A 22629-nucleotide genomic window follows, 5' to 3' on the forward strand; every position below is an offset into this window, starting at 1 on the left:
TTCTTTCGTTTGTCTCTCACACTTTTGCTTGTCTGCTTGTGATGAGTCAAGGAACGTGAAAATAATCTCTCGTTTAATCCTTCCATGAGCGACAGAAACTCGTGGCAACGACACCTGCCTCTCAGGTTTCGTAAATAGGCCATTTTATTTTTTTATAGGGTATTATTCACACTTTTGAATCAGCCTGCATTGCTTATTCGATAGGATTTTAATTTAGTCAATACATTCATATGACCATATTGAAAGAATTTCTCATTGGATGGATCCATTCTAAAAGATAAGTTTCAATTGCAAATACTTAAAAAATCTCTAATGATGGTCGTGTTGTATGTAGATGTCAACTGGAAGGGTTCATTTTATAAAAATCAGCTCTCAAAATGCAAATACTTCAAAAAAAATCCCAATAATGGCTATGTTGAGAAAATATCTCAACCAAAAGGGTCTCTATTTTCCAATATACTTTAAATTTTAATGTAAATTATTTGAGCTCAAATTATTATAAAATTGCAAAATGTCTGAAAAAAATTAAGAAGTCTAAAAATATTTAAGTAGAATTATTATTAATCAAGTAGAATTATTAATATTCAAGTAGAATTATTATTATTATTCAAGTAAATTTGTAAACAAGTCTATAAATATTCAAGAAAAATTAAAAAGTCTAAAAACTCCACCCTCCTCCTAAAATGATTTATCGAAGCTGACAAATTATGATTAATTACGCTTATTAAGAGTCAATGTCATATCAAGTGTTATCTTTATTCACTCCAAAAGGAAATTATGCTAATAAGGATGCAATCTGTGTCCTCTTCCTGCGTGTGTTATTTAAAAATAACTCTAAAAATAATTGTTATGACCATAGCCTTATGATCACATTATTTCGCCACACAATGACATATTTATATTAGGTCAAGATTGTAATTTGTATATTTTTTAATAAATTTGGCCCTTAATATGTGAATCTTAGCTCTCTATTAGTTATGATCAACTTTGATTTGTCTCCTTAGATAAGTTCTATTCACGGGTAAAAGTTCAAAAATAGTCTCTTGATTATTAAGGAGTGCCCAATTTTGTTCCCAAGTTTTAAAATGCTCCAAATTAGTGCTGGGCTTATAAAAGTTTTTCTAAATTAGTCTTAAATCAAATTATTCATTATATTTAACGGTGCCCTTCACGAATAGAAGGCTAAATTGGTTTGTTCATACTCTCTTCAAAGAAGAGCAGACTGGGTTGTTGTTTAAGAGAGTCGGGGTTCAAAAGCTAGACAAGCTACGATTGCGACTTCAACCTAGATGAGAAAGAGAGAAACTTTAGGGGTCGCAAGCGAGGAGCGATTTTCTTCTTCGGCCATTGTTCATTGCAAGGTGGCTTCGACCTGCGTCGAATCAATTTGGAGAAGCCATGAGGAGTAAGTTACTGACAACACTGTAAGTTTGGGAGAGGAATAATTCGTCGAAGAAGAAACATATGATATCTTCTTTCTCTGTTGTTTTCTCAATTTGCTTACAGGCAAAAAATTGGCCAAAACTTAGCCCTTCTAATTTTTCGGAGTAGCTTACGGTGTTTGACTTGCTACTTCAATACCGCAAACTTTGACCAAATGCATTAGCAGCTTCAAAAGTAGGAAGAATTCCTTACTGCAAGTCATAAAATTTTCATACTCATTAATTACAAATCTACAGTCAAGGATATATTAATTAAGTTAATTTGGGATCTTGAATGGCAGCTTTAATATTTCAGCTAATCCCTTCACAAATTGTAAATAGATGGATTTACCCTTCAATTTGTAAGGGTACTGTTAAATTTAATGGAAAATTTGATTTAAAATCAATTTTGAACAGCTTTTAATAGTCCAGGATGAAATTGGAGCATTTTTAGAACTCATGGGCGGAATTGGGCACTTCTTAATAGTAGTGGGGACTATTTTGGGCTTTTGCTCTTTTCAACACTCATCTATAATATTTTCTTTAATGACAGGACGTATGCCTATCGATAAGGATTGTTCGGATAATTTCAAATGATTATTTTCTCTGAGTAATTAAATCATGGACAATGACAACTGAACACAATCATTAAATCTTGATTGAGTTCATTTGCAATCCTATGTTATTTTCTGGTTGATCGGATGAATTTATGTAACCTAAAATTCCAATTGTTGTTATTGTACACTAACCATTTAACGCCTAACTATTAGCATTAATCAAACGTTATCTCTCATTATTGGGAGAATTAAATATAGAGGCTTTAGCTTATGAGAAATCTCGAACTAGTTCTTAAAGTCCTTACAAAATGAGAGTGAAATTCTACATGATGTTTTATCTACAACATTTGATCTGAAAATAACAAAAATACTCTCTCATAGAGTGGCCAAGATATGAATTTTTGGAGCTGACGTGTAAGAAAATTCTATTCAAATAAACTGAAATGAGGCACCATTTTCAATTAGCAAAATTCATCATTGGGTTGGAGTCCTGCATAAACCAAGTTGATTTTTCTACAAATTCATTTTTTTTATTTTATGTTTCTTATATATTGCAACTAATGAAAATACAATTTGCACAAAAACTACATGAATTACAAATATTTTTCTTACCAGTTACTATATCATTGGTAAATTAATTAACATAGACAATTTATTCTCAGAATTTAAGTTATGCAGTAGTCCATACCCTTTTTATTTCTTCTTTTCACGCTGCTACAAATCTGGGGAAATTGGTTTGCTTCCAATTAATTATATTAATTGTCGAAATTTGATTTGTTTTCTAGTGTCCGCTCTTGAATATAAGCTACTGCCCGCCATCAGAAGCAGACTTCTCAAATGGAAAAGACCTGGTAATCTAATTTATTTTCTATTTTAGATATTGTGGTAATATCAATTGTCATTGAGCTATTCATAATTTCTAAACTGAAGGTTGTTCTTCTGTACAACTCACTTGGTTGGAAAAGGGATGATGTGATCCGAATACCTGTAAGTAACCCTTAATTCCCAAATCTGAACTCTGTTTTTCTAAGCATGCTCCATTCTTTTAGACAAGCTAGAGCAGCAAACTTTGACTTGTTTACTAATTCTTTCATGTACTTTAGTACTAGGGAATTACCACAATTTTCCCAGCATTTTCCTAGTTTTAAATTAGTATTTTGTAAATTATTAATTAGTACCCCCTCCGAGTCGGCCTAGGGCCAAATTCATCTATTTTAAATAGTTCCACCTACTATTTTGCTACCGTCAATCACCGCCAACATGGCGCTATAGCGAGGGCATGCGATAACCCAGAAGTTGGAGGGATATATCAATGGAGAGTCTTGTTTATCTTGCCCACACAAGTTTTGATTTTACTTTTGTTGTATATGCTCTAAGTTACTCATATCCAACCCTAAATTGATGCATCTACAAGCATATATAAAACTTTTAAATACCTCAAAAGGACTCTGGAAAAAGGAATCTTTTTTAAGAACAATAAATGACTTGATCTCTAAGCATGCATGTGCGGATTGGGCTTGCAAATATTAAATCTTCTACTATTTACTATACTGGGTGGAAATCAAATCACTTGGCAATAAGTTGTTTGTACTTGTTAGATCAAGTTCAAAAGCTGAATTTCATGCAATAGGCCAATGAATTTATTAATTGTTGTGGATTTAAGGTCATCTTGGATGACTTCAGAATAAAATGGGATGATATAATGAAGTTATACTATGATAATAGATCACCATCAGCATCTCACTCAACCCAAACCAACATGACTGAACTAAAGAAAGAAATTAATCATTTCATCAAAGAAAAACTAGTAGATTAATTGATATGTATCTCATATGTCCAAACATACAAATAGTTGTCCGATGGCCTAACCAAAGAACTACTAAGCTCTATGCTCCAAAATTTTGCCTTCAAGTTGGACATGAACAATGTTTGTTTTATAGCTTAGGGAATGTTGGTGGTCTCCATTGTGGTTTATTTGGCAATTTGTTGGATTGTAAGTTGTTGGTCTAAGATGACAGTCTATTGGCCTTGGGAGAATTGATTCTCAGGCGTTGGGTGAATTCAATGGTTTTAAGTGCTAGCTTGAGTTTACGTTGGGTTGGAGCTTATATCCATTGGATACTATAAGGAAAGGAAGGCCCAATAATTGGTATTATGATTTTGTATTATGTGTAAGGTGGCCTAGTTTTGCATTTAGATTCATCACTTGTGCCTAATATTTGGAATGAACTTGATTTAAACTTGAGGCCTGACTATATTTGTTTGTCGCTCGAAGGATCAGAGCTTATAATCTTAATTTGCAAAATAGGCCCAACGATTTAATTTTTTGATATAATGAATATTTTAGTATGCATGCTTAGGTGCTGCCTCATTGGAACTTTTGGGTTAACTAGGAGATGACTAGGTCAAACAAGGTCTTTAGCTTATTTCGTTAACAAATCACGTCGACATTGAACGTATTTGACCTAGGACCCTCAGGGTATTATAGTAAATAGGATTTAAAATATTATTTTACTGATCTTAATACCCTTTTCCTATGAGTCTATTAGAATCCCTTTTACAAATTTGACAATGTTTTGGAGTTCAAGGCATTCTTCTTTTTTCTATTGGTACACTTACCGATTCATTTGATAATTAAATGCATGCATCCTTGATAGACGTTCATGTGCTTGATAATATTTCCTAACCATTCAAACATATCATGGGAAGTTTTAGCGCGCCATATGCTTATTGATGTGTTAGTGTGCTATTCAATGTGCAAGTATGGTTAGGGGCATCAACATGGATATTAATGTTCTTGCATACTTCAACTTCCTTTATTTGATTTTTTTTTTTTACCAAGAGTTTTCTCTTAGGATTTATATTAAGGTAAACACAATTCACATCAAATTGATTTGCAAAATTTTAATAATTGATTTGAAGCACCCAAGTTCATTAGGAAATTAAGACTACAATTAGATATCAATTTCGCCTAACTTTGATTTTTTTTTCTCTATTTCATGTCAAGAAAACTAAGAGTTTTGCTCCTACAAATGGCATAGTTGAGCACAATGCTACTTCGCCATAGGATGTGCTACAAAATGCATCCTGACATGTCATTGTGGGTTGTGATGTGACTTTCATTATTAAGGTTAAGCAAGCAATATTAATTGTTTGGAAACAAGCATAAACTTCCCTCTTTTCTATGTTGATTTTTTCATGTCAAGAATGCTATAGTGTCCCTCGGTAGATATTATGGTAGGGCATAATATGATTTACTTTGTGAAAAATGTTTGGACACTCCTGATAAATGTCATAGTGAGGTGTGATGCTACTAACACCGTTAAGATTCAAGAGGGAGATTAGTCAAGTTTGCAAATAGACAACTCTTCCCATTATTTTGTTGATTTTTTCGTATAAAAATGCTATAAGGCGTATCTCGACATGTAACATGGTGGAGCACTACGTGATTTACATCATAGGTAAGGTTAAGAAATGTACACTATTAAATGTTATAATAGGTGTGAGGCAACTTATACCTTGGAGGTTATGTGAGAGATGTTGGGCTTTGAAGATTTATAGTCCTGTTTCAGTTACTCTGGGAAAAAATAAGCAATCAGTTGGAAGAGGAAATGAGGAAGCCAAAGAAGTGGAAGTAAGGTGTCAAGAATACCGAAGGAAGCCAAAGAGGTTGGAGGTGAAGTGAGAGGGTCAGGAAGTCAAATGGATAGATTCATATATAAATCTTGCATATAAGGGACAACAGAGATGAGAGTTATTTACTGGAGGGTCGAATGGTGCAATTTAGGGCTTCCTCATATTGAAAGGCAACGGACAACGATGTCTTTGTCAAGCAGCGAAGGAGGAAGGTGCAGTGTAGGTGAGCCCGTGCCCTAGCCTGCCAATGAAGAAGAGGAGAGGAAGAAGCATCACAGAGGAGGAAGGTTTGAGTTCGCTCGTTCGTGTATGAGAGAAAGCTGAAGCCAGACTTTTGATCCCGATCTCTTGCATGCTGAGGCGATTGGGCCGAAGAAGAAAGGGAGGACTCGTGTCTGAGATGAGTTTTTTACTGTAATTAAAGATAAGTTTATTATTTTAATGTTAAACTGCGATTGATGCAGGCACTAAAGAAAAGTTATGATTTAATTCTAAAAGTATTTTATATAAATTAATAATATTTCATATTAATATTGATTACCATAATTAAAGTTTAAATATTTAAAATTTAATTAAAATAGTACAACACCACAATGATTGATAATTAAATGAAAATATAATTAAGTAAATTGATAATTAAATATTTTATATTTTATAGGTGATAATTAGATAGAAGTGATACAAGCTAAGAGCAAACAAATCGTCTATAATCAAAATGAGTACTCATATTCTTTTTTTATAGTAATATTTTTTTTCTTATCGATCAAATGTTTTTACTGTTATTGTTATAGTATGTTGTAACGACCCGAAGATATTATATATGTTCTTATTAGCATAGTTAGTATAATGCATGCATAAAACAATTGGGTTATAAGGAGGAGGGACTTTGCACTTAAGAGTTATTGATTAGAAATCAAAGAAGAACCAATTGGAGATGATTGGATGTAATGTGAATATATATTGAAGTCTGGCCTGGCTCATAGTATATAGCATCAAATAATTGAGACCTCATCGAGCTAAGAATTAGGTCAAGAAGATGGAAAAGACAATGAAATAAAACCATAATTTTACTAATCCAAGAATCAATTATTATGGCTAAGAGCGGAATAAAAGTTATTATTGAGACTTATGAAAGGAGAGCCAATATTTTGGCTAACAAAATAATTGTGTAAGTTCTTCTAAACATCTTCAAGCAAGGTGGAAGCTTATTTGGACATTCCTTCAAGGGTTTTTCAAGGGTTTTCCTCTCTGCATGGCCTATTATTTGAATGCTCTAAGCATAGATCCCTCAACTCCATGTCCAGGAGTGCTTACTTCAACATAGGGTAGAGGGGTGAAATTGCAAAAAATGATCATTTGTAATAATCAGCTATTAATGTCATATAGTTCGTAGCCAACCACAGGTGGTAGTGGTGAGTTTTTGTAGGCCGCAGAGGCTAGAGTTCGTTGATGCATAAACTGTGAACCACGTAGGCCATAGTGGTGAGCCGTAATATAACTTCTGTAAGCTACAGGGTCAGAGTTGGGGGTTGCATGATCTGTGGACTATGTTGATCATAGTTGGTAATGTAGACTATAGTGGTGAAGAGTTACACTGTGTTCATAGTGCGTTATTACACCCATCTTTGAGATATGTAGCTACGTCGTCTTTAGGATGGCATCGTTACACCGTATTGTGGGTGTGTTTTTGCATCGTCTTCTGGGTGCTTTGCCGCACCATCTTCGGTGTGGCGTCTTTACACCGTCTTCGGGGTGGTTCTTATAATGTCTTCGGAGTGCATTGCTTCATGGTCTTCAAGTGCGTTGTTGCACCATCTTCCGTCTTCGGGGTGGCATCATCATTACACTGTGTTCGGGTGCTTTGTTACACTATGTTTGGGTTGCGTGATTGCACATTTTTTAAGGTTCTGTCATTAAACCATCTTCGGAATGCATTATTGCATTGTCTTTGGGGTGTGTTGTTGTACCATCGTTAGTGTGACATCATTACACTGCCTTTAGCATGCATTCAGGCACTGTCTTTGAGGTGCGTTGTTGCATTGCTAGTGCTTTGTTATTTCTCAACGTATGTCGGGGTTCTGAGGCGCACGTTATAATCTCATAGGAAATTTTTTCGCAAGGAGCAGGTGGCGGTCGACAAGAAGTGTTCGACGGTGGTTAGTAGCTGCAGAAGCGGGTGAAGTTCACTGGAGCTTCGGTGGAACATGGGGGTTTCGCTCCTCCTAGCTTTTGTGTTCTTCTGGCTCAGTGTCTAGCTCCCATCTCAAGAGGAGAGTCGGACTTAATTTATAGAGTCTGGGAGAGGCCTTTTTTTGCAATTAAGGAAAGAAATTAAACTACTTCATTAGATAATTTTGAGAGGTTCTCTTAATCGGATGGTGTTCTGTGAATATTTGAGCGCCTTAATATATCAAAATAGAGTGATTTTGACTCGTTAAATTCGTCTTGTCGAGACGCTTAATTCAACTATAAGTTTATTAGATTTGGAATCCATCTAACCTTAAAATTATACACTGAAAGCTTACAAAAATAATTTTATCATTTAATCTAGGGTTGATTTGACTTGTATTGAATCAATTTTGGCGTCATTGGGCTCGTTTCGTTGAGCTTGTCATTTTGATTGTAAGCTTGTTGAAAGCAGAGTTGTAGATGATTTTTAATTAAAGTTTGAATGTGTGCTAAAAAACTGCTCAGAGATTCAAGTCGGATGATGAAAATTTGTCAATGACATATCAATAGTTGATACATTGATGCAACGAAGAAGCATTAGTAACTAATGAAAAAGAATGTGAGAGCAATAACTATGAAAAGATAAACTACTCAAATCCAACATAAATATATATACTACAACTACAACATAAACATAGAAATATTGAATAAATGACTGCCGTTGAAAAGTTTGTTTTCATGTTGATGGTTTATCAAGCATCATATTTGAGTTTTTTTATGAAAAGATTATTATTAATGAGCTTGATAGCTCAAATTTTGCAAGTAACACCCACTTTTAAGGTGTAAACTTCAGATATTGGGTATCCACTATGAATAGTAAAATGGTTGATTTATTATATACCTCAAGGTATTAAGTGTCATCAAATTATTGTGCTAAATTAATGACAAATAATTCGGGCTGTAAGATTATTTTAGTATTGTAATATTCATGATCATTTATATCATAAATTATAATCAATGCAAATCTATTTTAATGTATCCATATAAAAGTATATTAAATTTAATCATATATTTTTAAATATGACTCATTAGTGATTTATTCGTCCATCATAAATCTATTCATATATTTTTAGTGATTTTTTTATCAAGACACTATGAAATTGAGAAGGTAAACACTAACTTGTGAAAATTCAAGACTCTGTGAACTCATCAACCCATTTAGCTAATATCTAAGAGGCTTCTTCTAACTTGTGCATCACTGCACATATTTAATAGTTTTTTAATTATTATAAGAAACTTTCCAATAGGAATTTTATAAACAATCATTGCTAATTACATGTTAAAGCATGAGTTTCAAAATTAAATTTAAATACATTTAACAAAGGTAGCATGCATAAAAAAATTATCTTTCCATTACAAGAAGTTATGCAACAATAAGTCATAACAAAACTACATTTGCAACTTATGATTTAATTATGAATAGTAAAAGTGATTTACTGCATAACAAATAATTGAATAACAAAGATAGAACTGACAAACTGTAAAATATCTAAGAATCTAGTATGCATATTAAGGATAGTCCCCTTAACAAAGAAACATATATTTATCTTTTAATAAATAATAGTTAATATCTGGAGCGATAACACTCGAAGCCATACTTTCTTAAAAACTAAAGAGACTAGCAGTAGACATGTATTAATTCGAAGGTCCTAATTCCTAAATAATATAAAATATTGATTAATTATAAGCATACACATAAATGTATTAAAAATTAATTAGTTATCTAAATAGCGCAACTTAATGGACCTAGATTATCTTGCAATCTAGTTGTATTAATTATTTTTATCGAAAAAAAATTACCTAAAATTCAATTATGTTAAGCCTTTAATAAAGGTATCGGAAGTCATTATGCAATCTTTATTAATAGGGAACTTTAAAATCTATCTTTTATAATGATCATTTTAATGAAATTGCATTATAAATTACATCAATTTTTTTTATCATAGCTAATTTTTCTTAGAACATAAAAGAATGTGCCACTAAAGTAGGATATATAAACAAATCTTGTATCATATGATAAATAGTAAAATGAGAATCTATTACTGATTAAGAAAAAAATTGAATCTCTACTCAACAACTTGAGTGGAAAGGATGAAAAGAATTTGTTAGAGCAATAATGAAAAATAAAGAGAATGAGACAAGAAGTGAAGGATCGTAGAGAAAGAGACGAAGAAGAAAAGACTCACAGTTGTTGACAGGTCTCAATCAAAAAAGAATAAGATGATGGAGAGGCTTCTCTTTCATCGGTTGAGCGAGATAGGGCCAATGAGGAAGAGAGACAAGAGGGTATTGGCCACTATGGTAGGGAGAAATGGATGTGATACCCTAGCCTTGTGCATTTTAAATTGAGGCCAAAAGGAGATGAGAGGTATTGAATTTTGGCATTGAATGCAACTGGAGATACTAACGTGCAAAGGAGATGGATCGACTTGGAATCTTCATGTGAAACAATGGGCGGAGTTGTGTGTTTGGTTTGCTTGAGGGGTTGGGGCTATCTCCATATATTATATATTAAATGAGACACAATGCCCTTTAAGGAGAGATACATAGAAGGGGACAAACTCTTTTGTACAAGAGCCAATGGACAATACTCATAGATTTAAAAATATATTTGCATTATGGTAGGGAGAAATGGATGTTATACCCTAGCCTTGTGCAATTTTAAATTGAGGCCAAAAGGAGATGAGAGGTGTGGGATTTTGGCGTTGAATGCAACTAGAGACACTCATGCACAAGGGAGATGGATTGATTTGGGATCTTCACGTGTGTGGTTCGGTTTGGTTTAGGTGGTTGGGGCTATCTCCATATAGTATATATTAAAGGAGGCACAATGCCCATTACGGAGAGATACACCGAAGGGGGCAAATCCTTTGGTACAAGAGCCAATGAACAACACTCTTAGATTAAAAAAAAAACAGCTAAGCGTGGTAGGGGCTTGAACTCTTGACTTTAAGGTTAGAAGTGTAGATATAAACAACTAGTCCCGATTCATTGTTATAATAGCTATTATCAAGATTTACCTTAGGGATCTAGCAGGGTGAGGGTGACTATGATGTGAATAACAACCCACATGAGTGGATTGCCTAATAGGCCTTCATCAAATAACTCATAATATGCTTAATTTGGTTTTTAATGATCGTTGGCTGGTATTTAGAGCCTATCTAAGTAGACAGGGCTTTATGATTCTGGATTTTGTTGGAAATTTACATCATAAATTTCATTGATTATTTTTTTCATCATCTACATTTTAGCGAGTAAAGCTTTCTAAGGCTGTGTATGCTTTAAATTCTTGAAACTTGCACTTTCTTTTTTCTTTAATATAAAGAGAGAGGTGGGCTGTTTAGCATTGGATTTTGGAAAGTAGAAATTCACAGAGCTGGTTATTTTCTTCATTTTTGTACAATATAAAATAACGAAGCCAGGCCTCTGAAGAAAGTTTAATCTTCTTTAACTTCAAATTATCATGATAGGACACATATAGCAGCACATATGCAAATAAATTTTTTTCTTGCCATTTTACACTATTGGAGGTGTCTAGTGCAGTGGTATCTTCTTGAAGATACTTAGCCATCCTATTCTATTTTGTTTTGGAGTAATTATTTTTTCAGTTGTCGAGTCACTGCAGGTTTCAAGTGATTCTGTCACTGTCTTGGATTCTGCCAACGGCAGAGAAATTGAATCTCAACTTTTACCTATCAACGAAGCTTCTGTGCGCATACGAAGTCAATATGTCAAGGCCTATCTTGGTGAATTCCTTGATGTTGCTCCCAAATTTTGGCTTGCATTCCCAGTGTCTGTACCACCATTTGGTTTCAGCACATATATTGTCTCCAATGCTAGAAGCCAAGGTTTATACATCCTTAATTTTTTTTTTAACTCTTGCAACCGAATGATTTTCCTCTAGTCAAAATACTATTAATTGTTTCCAGGCTGTACTGATATTTGCTTAATTGATTTCAGCTTCTGCTGCTACTATGTCGTCTTTGCATCCATCAAAAGAAAGCAATGATGGTTACATTGAGATTGGACCGGGAGAGTTGAAGCTTTTGTTTAATGCCAATGAACATGAACTCTCTTATTATACTAACAGCGGGAGAGCTGTAAGTTTCAGGATTAATAATATTAACTGGATATGCTATATTATTGTTTGATCTTGTCTTCTGCTTCTTCAGTAGTGCCATAATTTCTCTTTTCATGTCTTGAAGTAATAAATGCAAGCCTTATGCTCATGAAAGAACCTTTTAATTTGTACCACTGAGGAATTAGTTTCAGGGGATGTTTTATTGTTTATTCAAGTTTGACTTGAATCTGCAATTTTTCAATATTTTCTAATCATTAATTGACCCTTTTTCCCGTTTCTCATGATAGTCCAAGATGTTCCTTTGACATGTTTAATTGAGAAATAACAATGCTCATTAAAGAACCGTTATATATGTTCTACTGAGGAGTTTCTGTAGGGAAAAGTTGTCTGTTTATTTCAATCATTTGAAGCCTTCTGAAATCCATATGTATCTTTATTGTTTATATCCACCTTTTTTGGAGCTTTCTAGGTCAACTCATCTTTAAAGCAGTCATATAAGTTCTATGCTGGATCTGTTGGAGAATACACTGATCTACAGGTATGCAAGGGCTATAAAATCTCCATGTTTTAGTTGTCTGAATTTTCTCCGTAGTATTAATTAAATGAACATGCGAGGGATTCCTTTTACATCTCCAGCTAATCATTTTTACTTTTATGATGCGCATTGAAGGCATCTGGAGCTTATGTTTTTCGCCCAGATGGTACTTTCCCCATCAAATCTGATGATAAGGTATCCTTTAATTCTGTAAATTATTGGCTGCTATGCTGCTGTTATCATCTTCTATCAGTTGTTTGATTTGTTCTGAGAACTGGTTTCCAGTCCTCATGGGACTCTCATGGTAAGGTTAGTAATATGAGAAGCTACTGTTGCCTAAATAGTGGTAATAAGGTATGGTTCAGCTTTGGACCGATTTTGTGTGCATAGGCAGTGACTATGGGGCCCAGGTTATTAATTTGGTTTCCTCGTGTTAAATGCATATTATTCTTTTAGCTTCTGATCTCTAATTCACCATATGTCATGAACATCTTTTTATTTTTAAGGTGCCATTTAATATTCTCCATGGACCCATATTGGATGAAGTGCATCAACAGATTAATCCATGGATCTATCAGGTTACTTTCTTCTATTGTAGTTGTTATTTTCTGAGTATTGCACAGATGACAGTTTTTACCTTCATCTTTTGACCATACAGCTGCGGAAGTGGAAAAAAAAATTTATGTGATAAGAACTTTTAGTTCATAAAATAGGACTTGGGTAGGCTAATCTACTTGTCATCAAAGCATAAGCTCTATTTTACTACTATTTTTCTTGGTGTAGGCTTGCATGCCATCTTTGATCTTGGTGCAGATGCTGCCTCTGATCCCAGGTTCCCAGCGTTTATGGTGGTGCCCTTGCTGTTTTAGTTTGGCTCGCCTCTTATCAATTTCTGCTCTATTTCTCGCTTTGTACCACCTTGCTTCCTGTCTTTCTAGCCTTGTCATCAATTGTGTTTTTCACTGTGTGCTTCACAGGTTAGCCACATTGTCGGATCTCTCTTGCTTTGTGCTCTCCATTCATTTGTTGACGTTTAGGGGAGATAAGAATTGTCATCTTCTTTTGCTTGAATCCTTTAGCTCAGTACAAGCTACCAACCTCCTTTCAAAGTAGATCCTTGGATTGGCTTTGTTTTTTTCTCTCTTGTAGGGAAGTTTTCTTGAAACAACCCAGTATTGAGATTTTTATAGTTTTCTGATTGATCTGTGTTTGAATTGTGGATTGTTAGGTGGGATGTATTGATTTTTCTTATGCTCTTATTAAGTTGTCCCATGAATTTTATTGCTTAAGGCTCTTCTCATGGAGAATGTACTTTGTTGATTGCTATTCAACGTGTATGCTTAAGTGGACAACTCATTTTAACTATCCTGTTGAATCTCCTGTTACTCCAATTTGAATTAAGTTTTTAGTTTCAGATTCACTACTTCAACTAAGTCATTTTTTTCTGTGTGTGATGCTAAAATAGTGCGAGTTTGTTATGATGCTAAATTGATGTAGTAGAAGCAATATAATTGTACATTTAATGGAAAATTGAGTGAAGCAAATGAAAAATAATTTCAAAGTAATGACTCCTTAAGCTATTAATGTTAAATAATCAAAGTATCCATGTTTGGTAAATCGTCGAGCAGTGTATGCTTTTTCCTTAATAGACGGAAGAAAATTAGAGCTTCATTTAATTCATCATAACTAGGTTTCGACCAAGCATAAGGGGTTATTCATTGAAATAATTTGACAATTGGAAGTTTAAACAGCTTCTAAGGCTTGTTACATGATACTTCACATGAAAATAAAAATAAAAATAAAAATAATTCCAATTTATAATTAATTTAAAATGCAAATGCATGAATACAATTCTTTCTATCAAGATCATCATGAATAGAACAATTGACAACGGGCAACCTCAAAAATTGATGAGTCAAATAGTTATGTCTGACATCTTGATATGTAATTGGCTCAATTATAATGTTAGTTGAGTTAGTCACTTTGTTATAACTTAGCTGGAGAATCTAAGCACTATCCATCGCTTCGAAATTCATTTTTCAAGGCAAAGCAATGGTTGAATGTAGGACTCCTAAGCTTTATTTTATTTTATCTTTCGCTGTTGATGTTGTTGTTTGTGGTGTTTGGGGGAGGAGGGGGTATGTTTCTTTCTTGCTATAATTATTGGTTTTTTATATTTAGCTTTGTTATTGCAGGAAATGCTAGAGGCATCCTGTAGCCAAATTAATTCTATTTTGAACTTTGCAGATTACTAGGGTGTACAAGACAAAGGAACATGTTGAATTTGAATTCCTAGTAAGCACTTGAACTATTATTAAAGTACGGCATCTGTTCATATGCATTCCTATCAATATAAAGATTTGATTTTCATTTTTAGTTTATGTTTATTTATTTTATTTTTTGCTTGAAGATCTAAATCCATCTTGTTCAAATTGTATTTCTTGCATTTATTGTTTCTGCAGTCTCAATCTATGCTGTCTGCGTTGAAATTTGGTGAATGTTAACTTTTTTTTGTTTAGGTTGGACCCATACCCATTGAAGATGAAACTGGGAAAGAATTAGCAACTGAGTTTTCTACATCAATGGAGACCAACAAGATATTTTACACTGATTCCAATGGACGTGATTTTATAAAGAGGGTATAATTAAGGATTTCCAATTTCTGTATTAAGACTGCTAGGATTTTTTCAATAGATCATGGCATATTCAAAGTTTGATGCCTCGTGTTGCTTTGGATAGATAATCTCCAGTATTTTGCTATTTACAGATTCGAGATTACAGAACGGATTGGGCATTGCATGTAAATCAACCTGTAGCTGGAAATTATTATCCTGTAAGTTTATATCTGAAAGTAAACCTTTATTTGCTGAAAATTAATTATATTTATGCTCCTTATAATTTGTAGATAATATGCGGTCAGTGTAAATTTATTGCAGAAGCTTTACATGGTTCAACCTTTTTTTTTCAGATTAATCTTGGCATATATATAGAAGATGATAACACAGAATTATCGCTTTTGGTTGACCGATGTGTGGGAGGCTCCAGCATTCAGGATGGACAAGTTGAATTGATGCTTCATAGGTACATTGTCCTGCATAGTATTTATTTGATAGGAGCTTAGAAATTCAATCTAATGAATTTATGATTACCTTTTTTTAATCTGCACGATTACTCCTGCATTGCATCAGTTGTCCATGAAATTCATGAATTTAGAGTTTATTACTGACAGCATATGTTGGCATGACACATTGGAACTTTGGTCTCATGGCTATAAATGTGAAGCTCTAACAAGTTAATCTTCTTGGAAGGTCTTTAGGTATTTTTCTAATGATTGTGCTGCATCTAGTGAATTGTGGAGGTCTGCAAAATGCATGGCATGGCTGTAAACATCAACCTCTTTCCGGACCTTTCATTGGGAGAAACTCTATACACTCACTCAGTTTCTTCCTTTTTTCAAAACAAAAGTATTACTTCCCAAGACCATTGGCAATTTGCTGATAAATGGTTTTATAGTATTTGGCATCCTAAATATGGATTGTTTATTCGTATAGGTTTTGGCTTAGCCAAAACATTTGAAGTTTTTGCAAAAAAAAAAAGTCACAATACCCTACCTAAGATGACTTGTAATTTCTTTGGTCTTTTTTAATCCGTCTGTATCTTAGAAATAATTTTACTTGCCTTTTTATTTCTATAGGCGATTGCTTCATGATGACGGGAAAGGTGTGGCTGAGGCACTTAATGAAAGAGTTTGTGTGAAGAATGAATGTACAGGATTAACAGTAAGAAATTATTCATGACTTATTTCAAAGCTTGCTTATAAGCTTTAATATTTATCAGTATTAGCGCCATGTGCTAATTACATGTTTCTCAGCCAAATAGTTTACTTGTTCTCTCTCCTTAGAAAATCCATTTTTACTAAAAAGAGAGGATGAAGTATTTTTTTCATTTCCATCATGACTGATCTTGATTGTCCTTCAATGTTAATATAATTTATAGATTTATCTATCAAGAGCCGATACACCATTTGATTAGCCAATTGTTCAAGTGTGCCATGCTCATTCCATGTAAACAACTTTTTAAAAGCTAATTGTTTGGTTTTGAGCGAGAATTTTATAGTTGCATTGTGTAAGGCAAGTTCCAAAAAAGTTGCTATTTAGAAGATAAAAGCATTTTCTTATTTTATCAATCACTTGAATTTTCCGTTAGCAATGAAGAATGAGACCGATGCAACTGACTTTATTAAAAAATTAATGTCGATATACATGATTTGCAATTTCAGAAGTTAACAGAAAAAGAAGTAAGCTCCAATTGTTCAGCGCTGCCATTTGTACTTACCGCAAGCATTGCTTCCCAAAAATCTTGTTTGCACATAAATCTTCATTTCAATACGTTCCTTAAGTTTAATAAGCATAATAAAAACAAATTTGTACTACCGTTTGAGTCTACATTTGTTGACTTCAATTTTTATGAGCTCTTCCAAATGCAGTATTTCTGAGGGAACCAAATTGAGTCATGCTGTGAAGTTATGAGAAAGCGTACTGGAATATTGGCTTGGGAAAATCAAGTTGGTACTGATGAATCTACTTTCGTTTTATGCCTGTTAGATATGCTATGGAAACTAATTTTAGGGTAAAGAAATTAATGGAAAAGTATTTAGAGCAAAGAAATTATATTTCATTGGTATTAGATTTTTAAGTCGCATAAAAAGTGCTAGAATATAAATATTATTATTTTTCTTCCCACAATAATATTATTCTCCTTTTTTTAATCTTATTTTTTTACTCCTTGTATGCCCCGCATATAGACACAAATACTCCGTGAAAAGCATTTCAATTTTTGCCTCCACATGGTATCACAGCTACAATAGCCTAGCCCACTCATACCCCCTTACTTGCATCCTCTCGTCACTACCATTAGTAAGACAGTTGAAAACACCTCAAATCATAGTATGTTCTCTTTCATGACTGAATCATCAGGCTATAATCAAATCAAGATGGCGCTAGAGAAGAGTAATATCCATCCTTGCATCCCCTCATCACTACCATTTGTAAGACGGTTGAAAATACCTCAAATCATGGTATGTTCTCTTTCATGACTGAATCATCAGGCTATAACCAAATCAAGATGGTGCTAGAGAATGAGAAACATCCATCCTTATATACTTGCATCAGTTTCAACTGCTATAAGGTGGCATCTATTAGCTTGTAAAATTTCGGTGCAGCCCACTAATGCTCTATAATCCACATCTTCAACTACCTCATGCAAAACCAAGTAGTCTCTTTTGATGGTTTGGTTGTAAAATCCAATACTTATCATTAACATTTAAAGAATATTAGGATTGTATTTAACAGTTTTAAATTTTTTATCTTTGAAATATGCTTTTGGTAATATTCATCTGAAAATTTCCAAGCTTTATTGGATGCCACGAGGACAGCAAAGCTTATCTATATAATATTATATCCATTTTTTTTATACTACCACCAAAAACTCTGAAGGCAATTTTGTCGGGCAGGTTTAGCGTACATGAGGAGGTTTTTATCTAACCTCTTAGGTTGGTTTTAACCTTTTGCGAGGTTGATGAAGGATGCACCCTTCCTTTATAAGGGAAAATGCTTATTAAGAAATATTTGATAATATAAAATAATATTTATTGCCCCTCAAACTTTGTGGAATTGACTCCAAGAAGCCTACTAATCTTATTTGCAACTATCTCAGAAGATTCGCATGAGGCATTGCTCGATAAAAAAAATAAGGATTGAAAATAAAATGTAGATTAGCCAATGGCTATTAGAGGCTGAGTTAAAGTATTCGCCATTGAAAATCACTGCACGACACTTATCATTGATATACAAAAATTTTGCCATTATGTATTGACCCATTAAATAACTCTAAATGTATAAAATGGAGGGATTGTGATTCATTTTAACATTCAAGTCTAAACTCATAGAATTTCATGGAGTTAGGAGTCTGCAAGAGAAGAATTTTTGTTTGCATTCATGTGTGAACTTTTTTGGTGAAATTAGGGAAGTTCTTTTCTTCCCCATAAGTGAGCTCTTCTAGTCCCACATAAATCCTTTTATTGTTTTTAAGTTTTAGTTAATCTTTCTCACATGTTGTTTTAGCTGTTCATTTTTTTGTTAGTAGTTTACATTTTATCATTTCATTTAGTGTAATTCTACTTAAAAGTTCATTTCATGTTGTCCCATGTGAGTCCATCCAATTCAAATTTCATCTGTCTCTTGCTGTCTCCACTGTATAGGGACCTCTATGCGAAGCGATAGACATTTTCCATAACGTTTAAAAAGCATGCATGATTACACATGATAGAGCTTTCCTGTCGCGTGTAAAAGACATGCATTGGTTTTTAACCCGTTATGCTTCAAAAACATGAATGTGGTCACAAACATGATAATTCTTTTTCAATTTCATCGATATGATGCATACAAGTACTTATAATTTGGTGGCACATTGAGGTTCCTGCCATTGCATGCCTTTTTGCGTGCAAGATAGTTGTCAATGAATATTTGTTAAGGGAAGGATACACAATATTTATATTTTTTATTTCCTTCTCTTTTTTTATATTTTTCTTTTTTGCTTCTTATTTCTCATTTTTTCACAAGATAGTTGTTTTTCTTTTAATTTTTTTTAGAGAAAAAATATTGAGTGAGGAAGAGAAGGGAGATAGGTAACGCAAAAGAAAGGGGAGGTATTGAGGAAAGAAGGTGCTCGTATGGATAGGTAAAGAGATAAAGGGGTTGAGTGATCATGGAGGTAGTGTGATGTTGGCAGAAGTTGACGAGTGGCTAAGGGTTGCAGACAAACTCGAACAATGACGAAGTGTCGAGTTTGGATTAGTTGCCGGATTTCAGAAGTCAGCGAGTAGTTGGAGAGTTTTGGAAGTCGTATCTGGTGTCATGCTAGTTGAAGGGTGTTAAATTGTTCACTTATGGGTTGGAATTCGTCGGGTTGAATGGCCTTCGACTATCGATGCTAAGGAGTTAGGGTGCATGCGAGACTATAGGTGCTCGGGATAATGGACAGAGGCATATAGAGATGGTGCGAGATAGTGTGCACAAATGGGAGGGAAATCAGGACCAATATTGTGCAAAACAAAGAACCAAAAGTGACAAGAGCATGCAAAATGTGCAATGGTGCGCAACAGTTCGGCGGTGTGCGTAGGGAGAGAGGAGATGACAGAATGGTTGAATATTTAGGTCTTGCTTGAGGGAATAAGGGGAGCGGTATGGGTTTTCGTTGGCTACAGATTTTATGCTAGTGGAGTGAAACTTTAAGAAAAAAAATATTGTGTTTGGAGTTTGGAGGTAGCTCTGCATCCAAACTCCAATGGCATAATGACGTGCGACAGATTCTTTTGAGACTCACATTCATAAGCGAAATAAGGAGAAAAAACTGTGGATCGACCGGAGTTGAAGATGGGTCGTGCAGGCTTGTCTCATGCAAGCCCCACATATAAATCGCCCTGACGTGACTGCTCACATTCATCATTTATTATCCAGGATTTTGTAGTGGTGAATTTTTCAATTTTTTTCTCGCCTACATTCTCTGATTCTCCTAGGGTTTTTTCCACGCTCTCGTGTAAACGTGATTTGAGTTTTTTGTGGGAGCATTGCGCTGCTAGGTTTTCGAGCGACCGGATTTTGCATAACGCACCACACCCTAATCCTTATTTTTTGAGAAAGAAGACGTTAATGACTACTCTCTCGCTGATGATAAACAAAAGATTGTATTTTAATTTAACCTACACGTTTGTTTCATAGGATTTAGTAATGGTCTTCAAATGAGTAGGTTTTAAGCAATGTATTAAGCTTTTTGTCTTCTTATTTGTAAATATCATGTTTGTTTTATATTGATGTTTGCTCTTATGTTTTAATAAGCATATTGTATTCATGCCACTTTTTAGTAAGTGTTTTACGTTGTTTGATAGAAATGTTTTATAAAAATATGTTAAACAACATATAGTGATATGTTTATTGCATGTATTGGTGGTTTTGCAGTGAAATTTCTCTTTCATGTCTGAGGGTACAACAGGGTACAAATTTTTATTTATATAAACCCTCATGTAGTGACGTCAAAATATTTAGGATAATGTATAATGCCATTAGACTAATATTTTGTTTTATAAATTGATGATTTTCCAATGAATTTTATCTTGCATGCTTGAGGATACATGAGGTTATAAAATTTTTATTCAATTAAAACCCCATATAGTGCTCTAGAAATGTTTAAAATATTGCTCACTGTCATTTCACTCGTGTTTTGTTGAATAAATCGGTTGTCTTCTATTGAAATATCACTGGCATGCTTGAGGGTATAATATGTTATAAATGTTTTATTCAATTAAAACCTCAATTAGTATTTTAGAATTGTTTAAAATAAAAATCTAATGTCATTTAGCTCATGTTTGTTACTTCTATTTGTGTTTTCCCTTTGAAATTTCTTTCCATTCTTGTGGGTACAAATGTTTTTTAATGAAAACCTCATGTAAAACTCTATAAATGTTTAAAACAATGTCTAATGTCATTTGACTCGTATTTTGTTACATTTATTAGTGGTTTTTCTTTGAAAATCTCTTTGCTTGTTTTGGGTATAGGTGGGTACAAGAGGATACAAGAAGGTACAAATTTTTTATTTAATAAAAATTTCATGCACGACCCTAGAAATTTTTAAAACAATATCTAATGTGATTTGACTCATATTTAGTTGCATATATTGATGATGCTTTATATGAAAATTTTCTTTTATGCTTGAAGGTAAATGAGGGGTACAAATTTTTTTATTCATTTAAAACCTCATGTAGAGCTCTAGAAGCGTTTAAAACATCGTGTATTGACATTGAACTCGTGTTTTGCTGCATCAATTGACAGTTTTCCATTAAAATTTATCTTGCATGCTTGAGGATATTGATTTTTTATTCAATTAAAATCCCTTGTAGTGGTCTAAATATGATTAGAACAATGTCTAATGTCATTTGACTCATGTTTTGTTTCAAATATTTGAAATTTTTTTTACATATTTGAGGGTACAACAGGGTATACATTTTTTTTTCAATTAAAACTTCATGAAGTGTTTAGAAGCGTTTAAAATAATGTCTAATATCAAATAAGTCATATTTTGTTGCGCATATTAATGGTTCTTGTTTTGAAATTTTTCTTGCATGTTTGAAGGTACCAAAGGGTAAAAATTTTTTATTTAATTAAAAACTCATGTAAGACTTTAGATATGTTTAAAATAATGTCTAATTTCATTTGACTCATGTTTTGTTGTAAATATTGGTAATTTTCTTTTGAAATTTCTCTTGCATGCATGAGGGTTCAAGAGGTTATAATTTTTTTTAATTAAAATTTTATGAAGTGCACTAGAAATATTTAGATGTCATTTGGCTCATGTTTTGTTGAACATATTGATAGTTTTGTCTTTGAAATTTTTCTTGCATGCTTGAGGGTATAAAATGATACAATTTTTTTCATTTAAAATCTCATGTAAGCCTTTGAAAATGTTTAGAAAAATATAATTTGGCTCATATTTTGTTCCACATATTGATGTTTTTTTCCTTTGAAATTTCCCTTGCATGCATGAGGGTACAATTGGGTATAATTTTTTTTCCAATTAAAACCTATATAAGGCTCTTGAAATGTTTAACATTGTCTAATGTCTTTTAGCTCGTTATTTGTTCTCTTTGTGGGTTCCTCTTTGAATTTTTTCTTGTATGCTTGAGTGTATAAGATGGTGTAAATTTTATATTCAATTAAAATCTCAAGTAAAGCTTTGGAAATGTTTAAAATAATATAGTCATTTGTTTAATATTTTGCTTCTTTTATTTGTGGTTTCCTTTTGAATTTTTTTTGCATGCTTGGGAATACAAGTTTTATATTCAATTAAAACCGTATATATTACTCTAGAATTGTTTAAAACAAAGTCTAATGTCATACGACTTATATTTTGTTGCTTCTATTTGTGGGTTCCCATTCAAATTTTTCTTTCATGCTCGAGGGTACAAGGAGGGTGTAAGAGACTACAAGAGGGTACAATATTATGTGTTTGAAACTTTGGTTGTACTTTTATTTTGCTTTGTACATTGATTATCTTTTTTAATTTCATCTTCATTTCTTGTGGAGAAAAATTTCTCAATCCAAGATTATAAGCCGAAGT

The 22629-nt window shown here is 33.3% G+C and overlaps 1 protein-coding gene across 1 annotated transcript in view; it reads left to right on the top strand.

The window, feature by feature from the left end:
• Positions 1-22629, top strand: part of LOC110025245 (alpha-mannosidase At3g26720-like) — a 54318-nt gene that overhangs the window by 20642 nt on the left and 11047 nt on the right. Inside the window, 12 exon segments of the mRNA XM_020725594.1 lie at positions 2764-2829; positions 2909-2965; positions 11469-11691; positions 11804-11943; positions 12394-12462; positions 12595-12654; positions 12966-13037; positions 14707-14754; positions 14979-15098; positions 15227-15292; positions 15428-15540; positions 16154-16238. Coding sequence (XP_020581253.1) covers positions 2764-2829; positions 2909-2965; positions 11469-11691; positions 11804-11943; positions 12394-12462; positions 12595-12654; positions 12966-13037; positions 14707-14754; positions 14979-15098; positions 15227-15292; positions 15428-15540; positions 16154-16238 — 1119 coding nt within the window.

Source organism: Phalaenopsis equestris, unplaced genomic scaffold, assembly GCF_001263595.1.
Source record: "Phalaenopsis equestris unplaced genomic scaffold, ASM126359v1 Scaffold000297, whole genome shotgun sequence".
Classification (NCBI taxonomy): domain Eukaryota; kingdom Viridiplantae; phylum Streptophyta; class Magnoliopsida; order Asparagales; family Orchidaceae; genus Phalaenopsis; species Phalaenopsis equestris.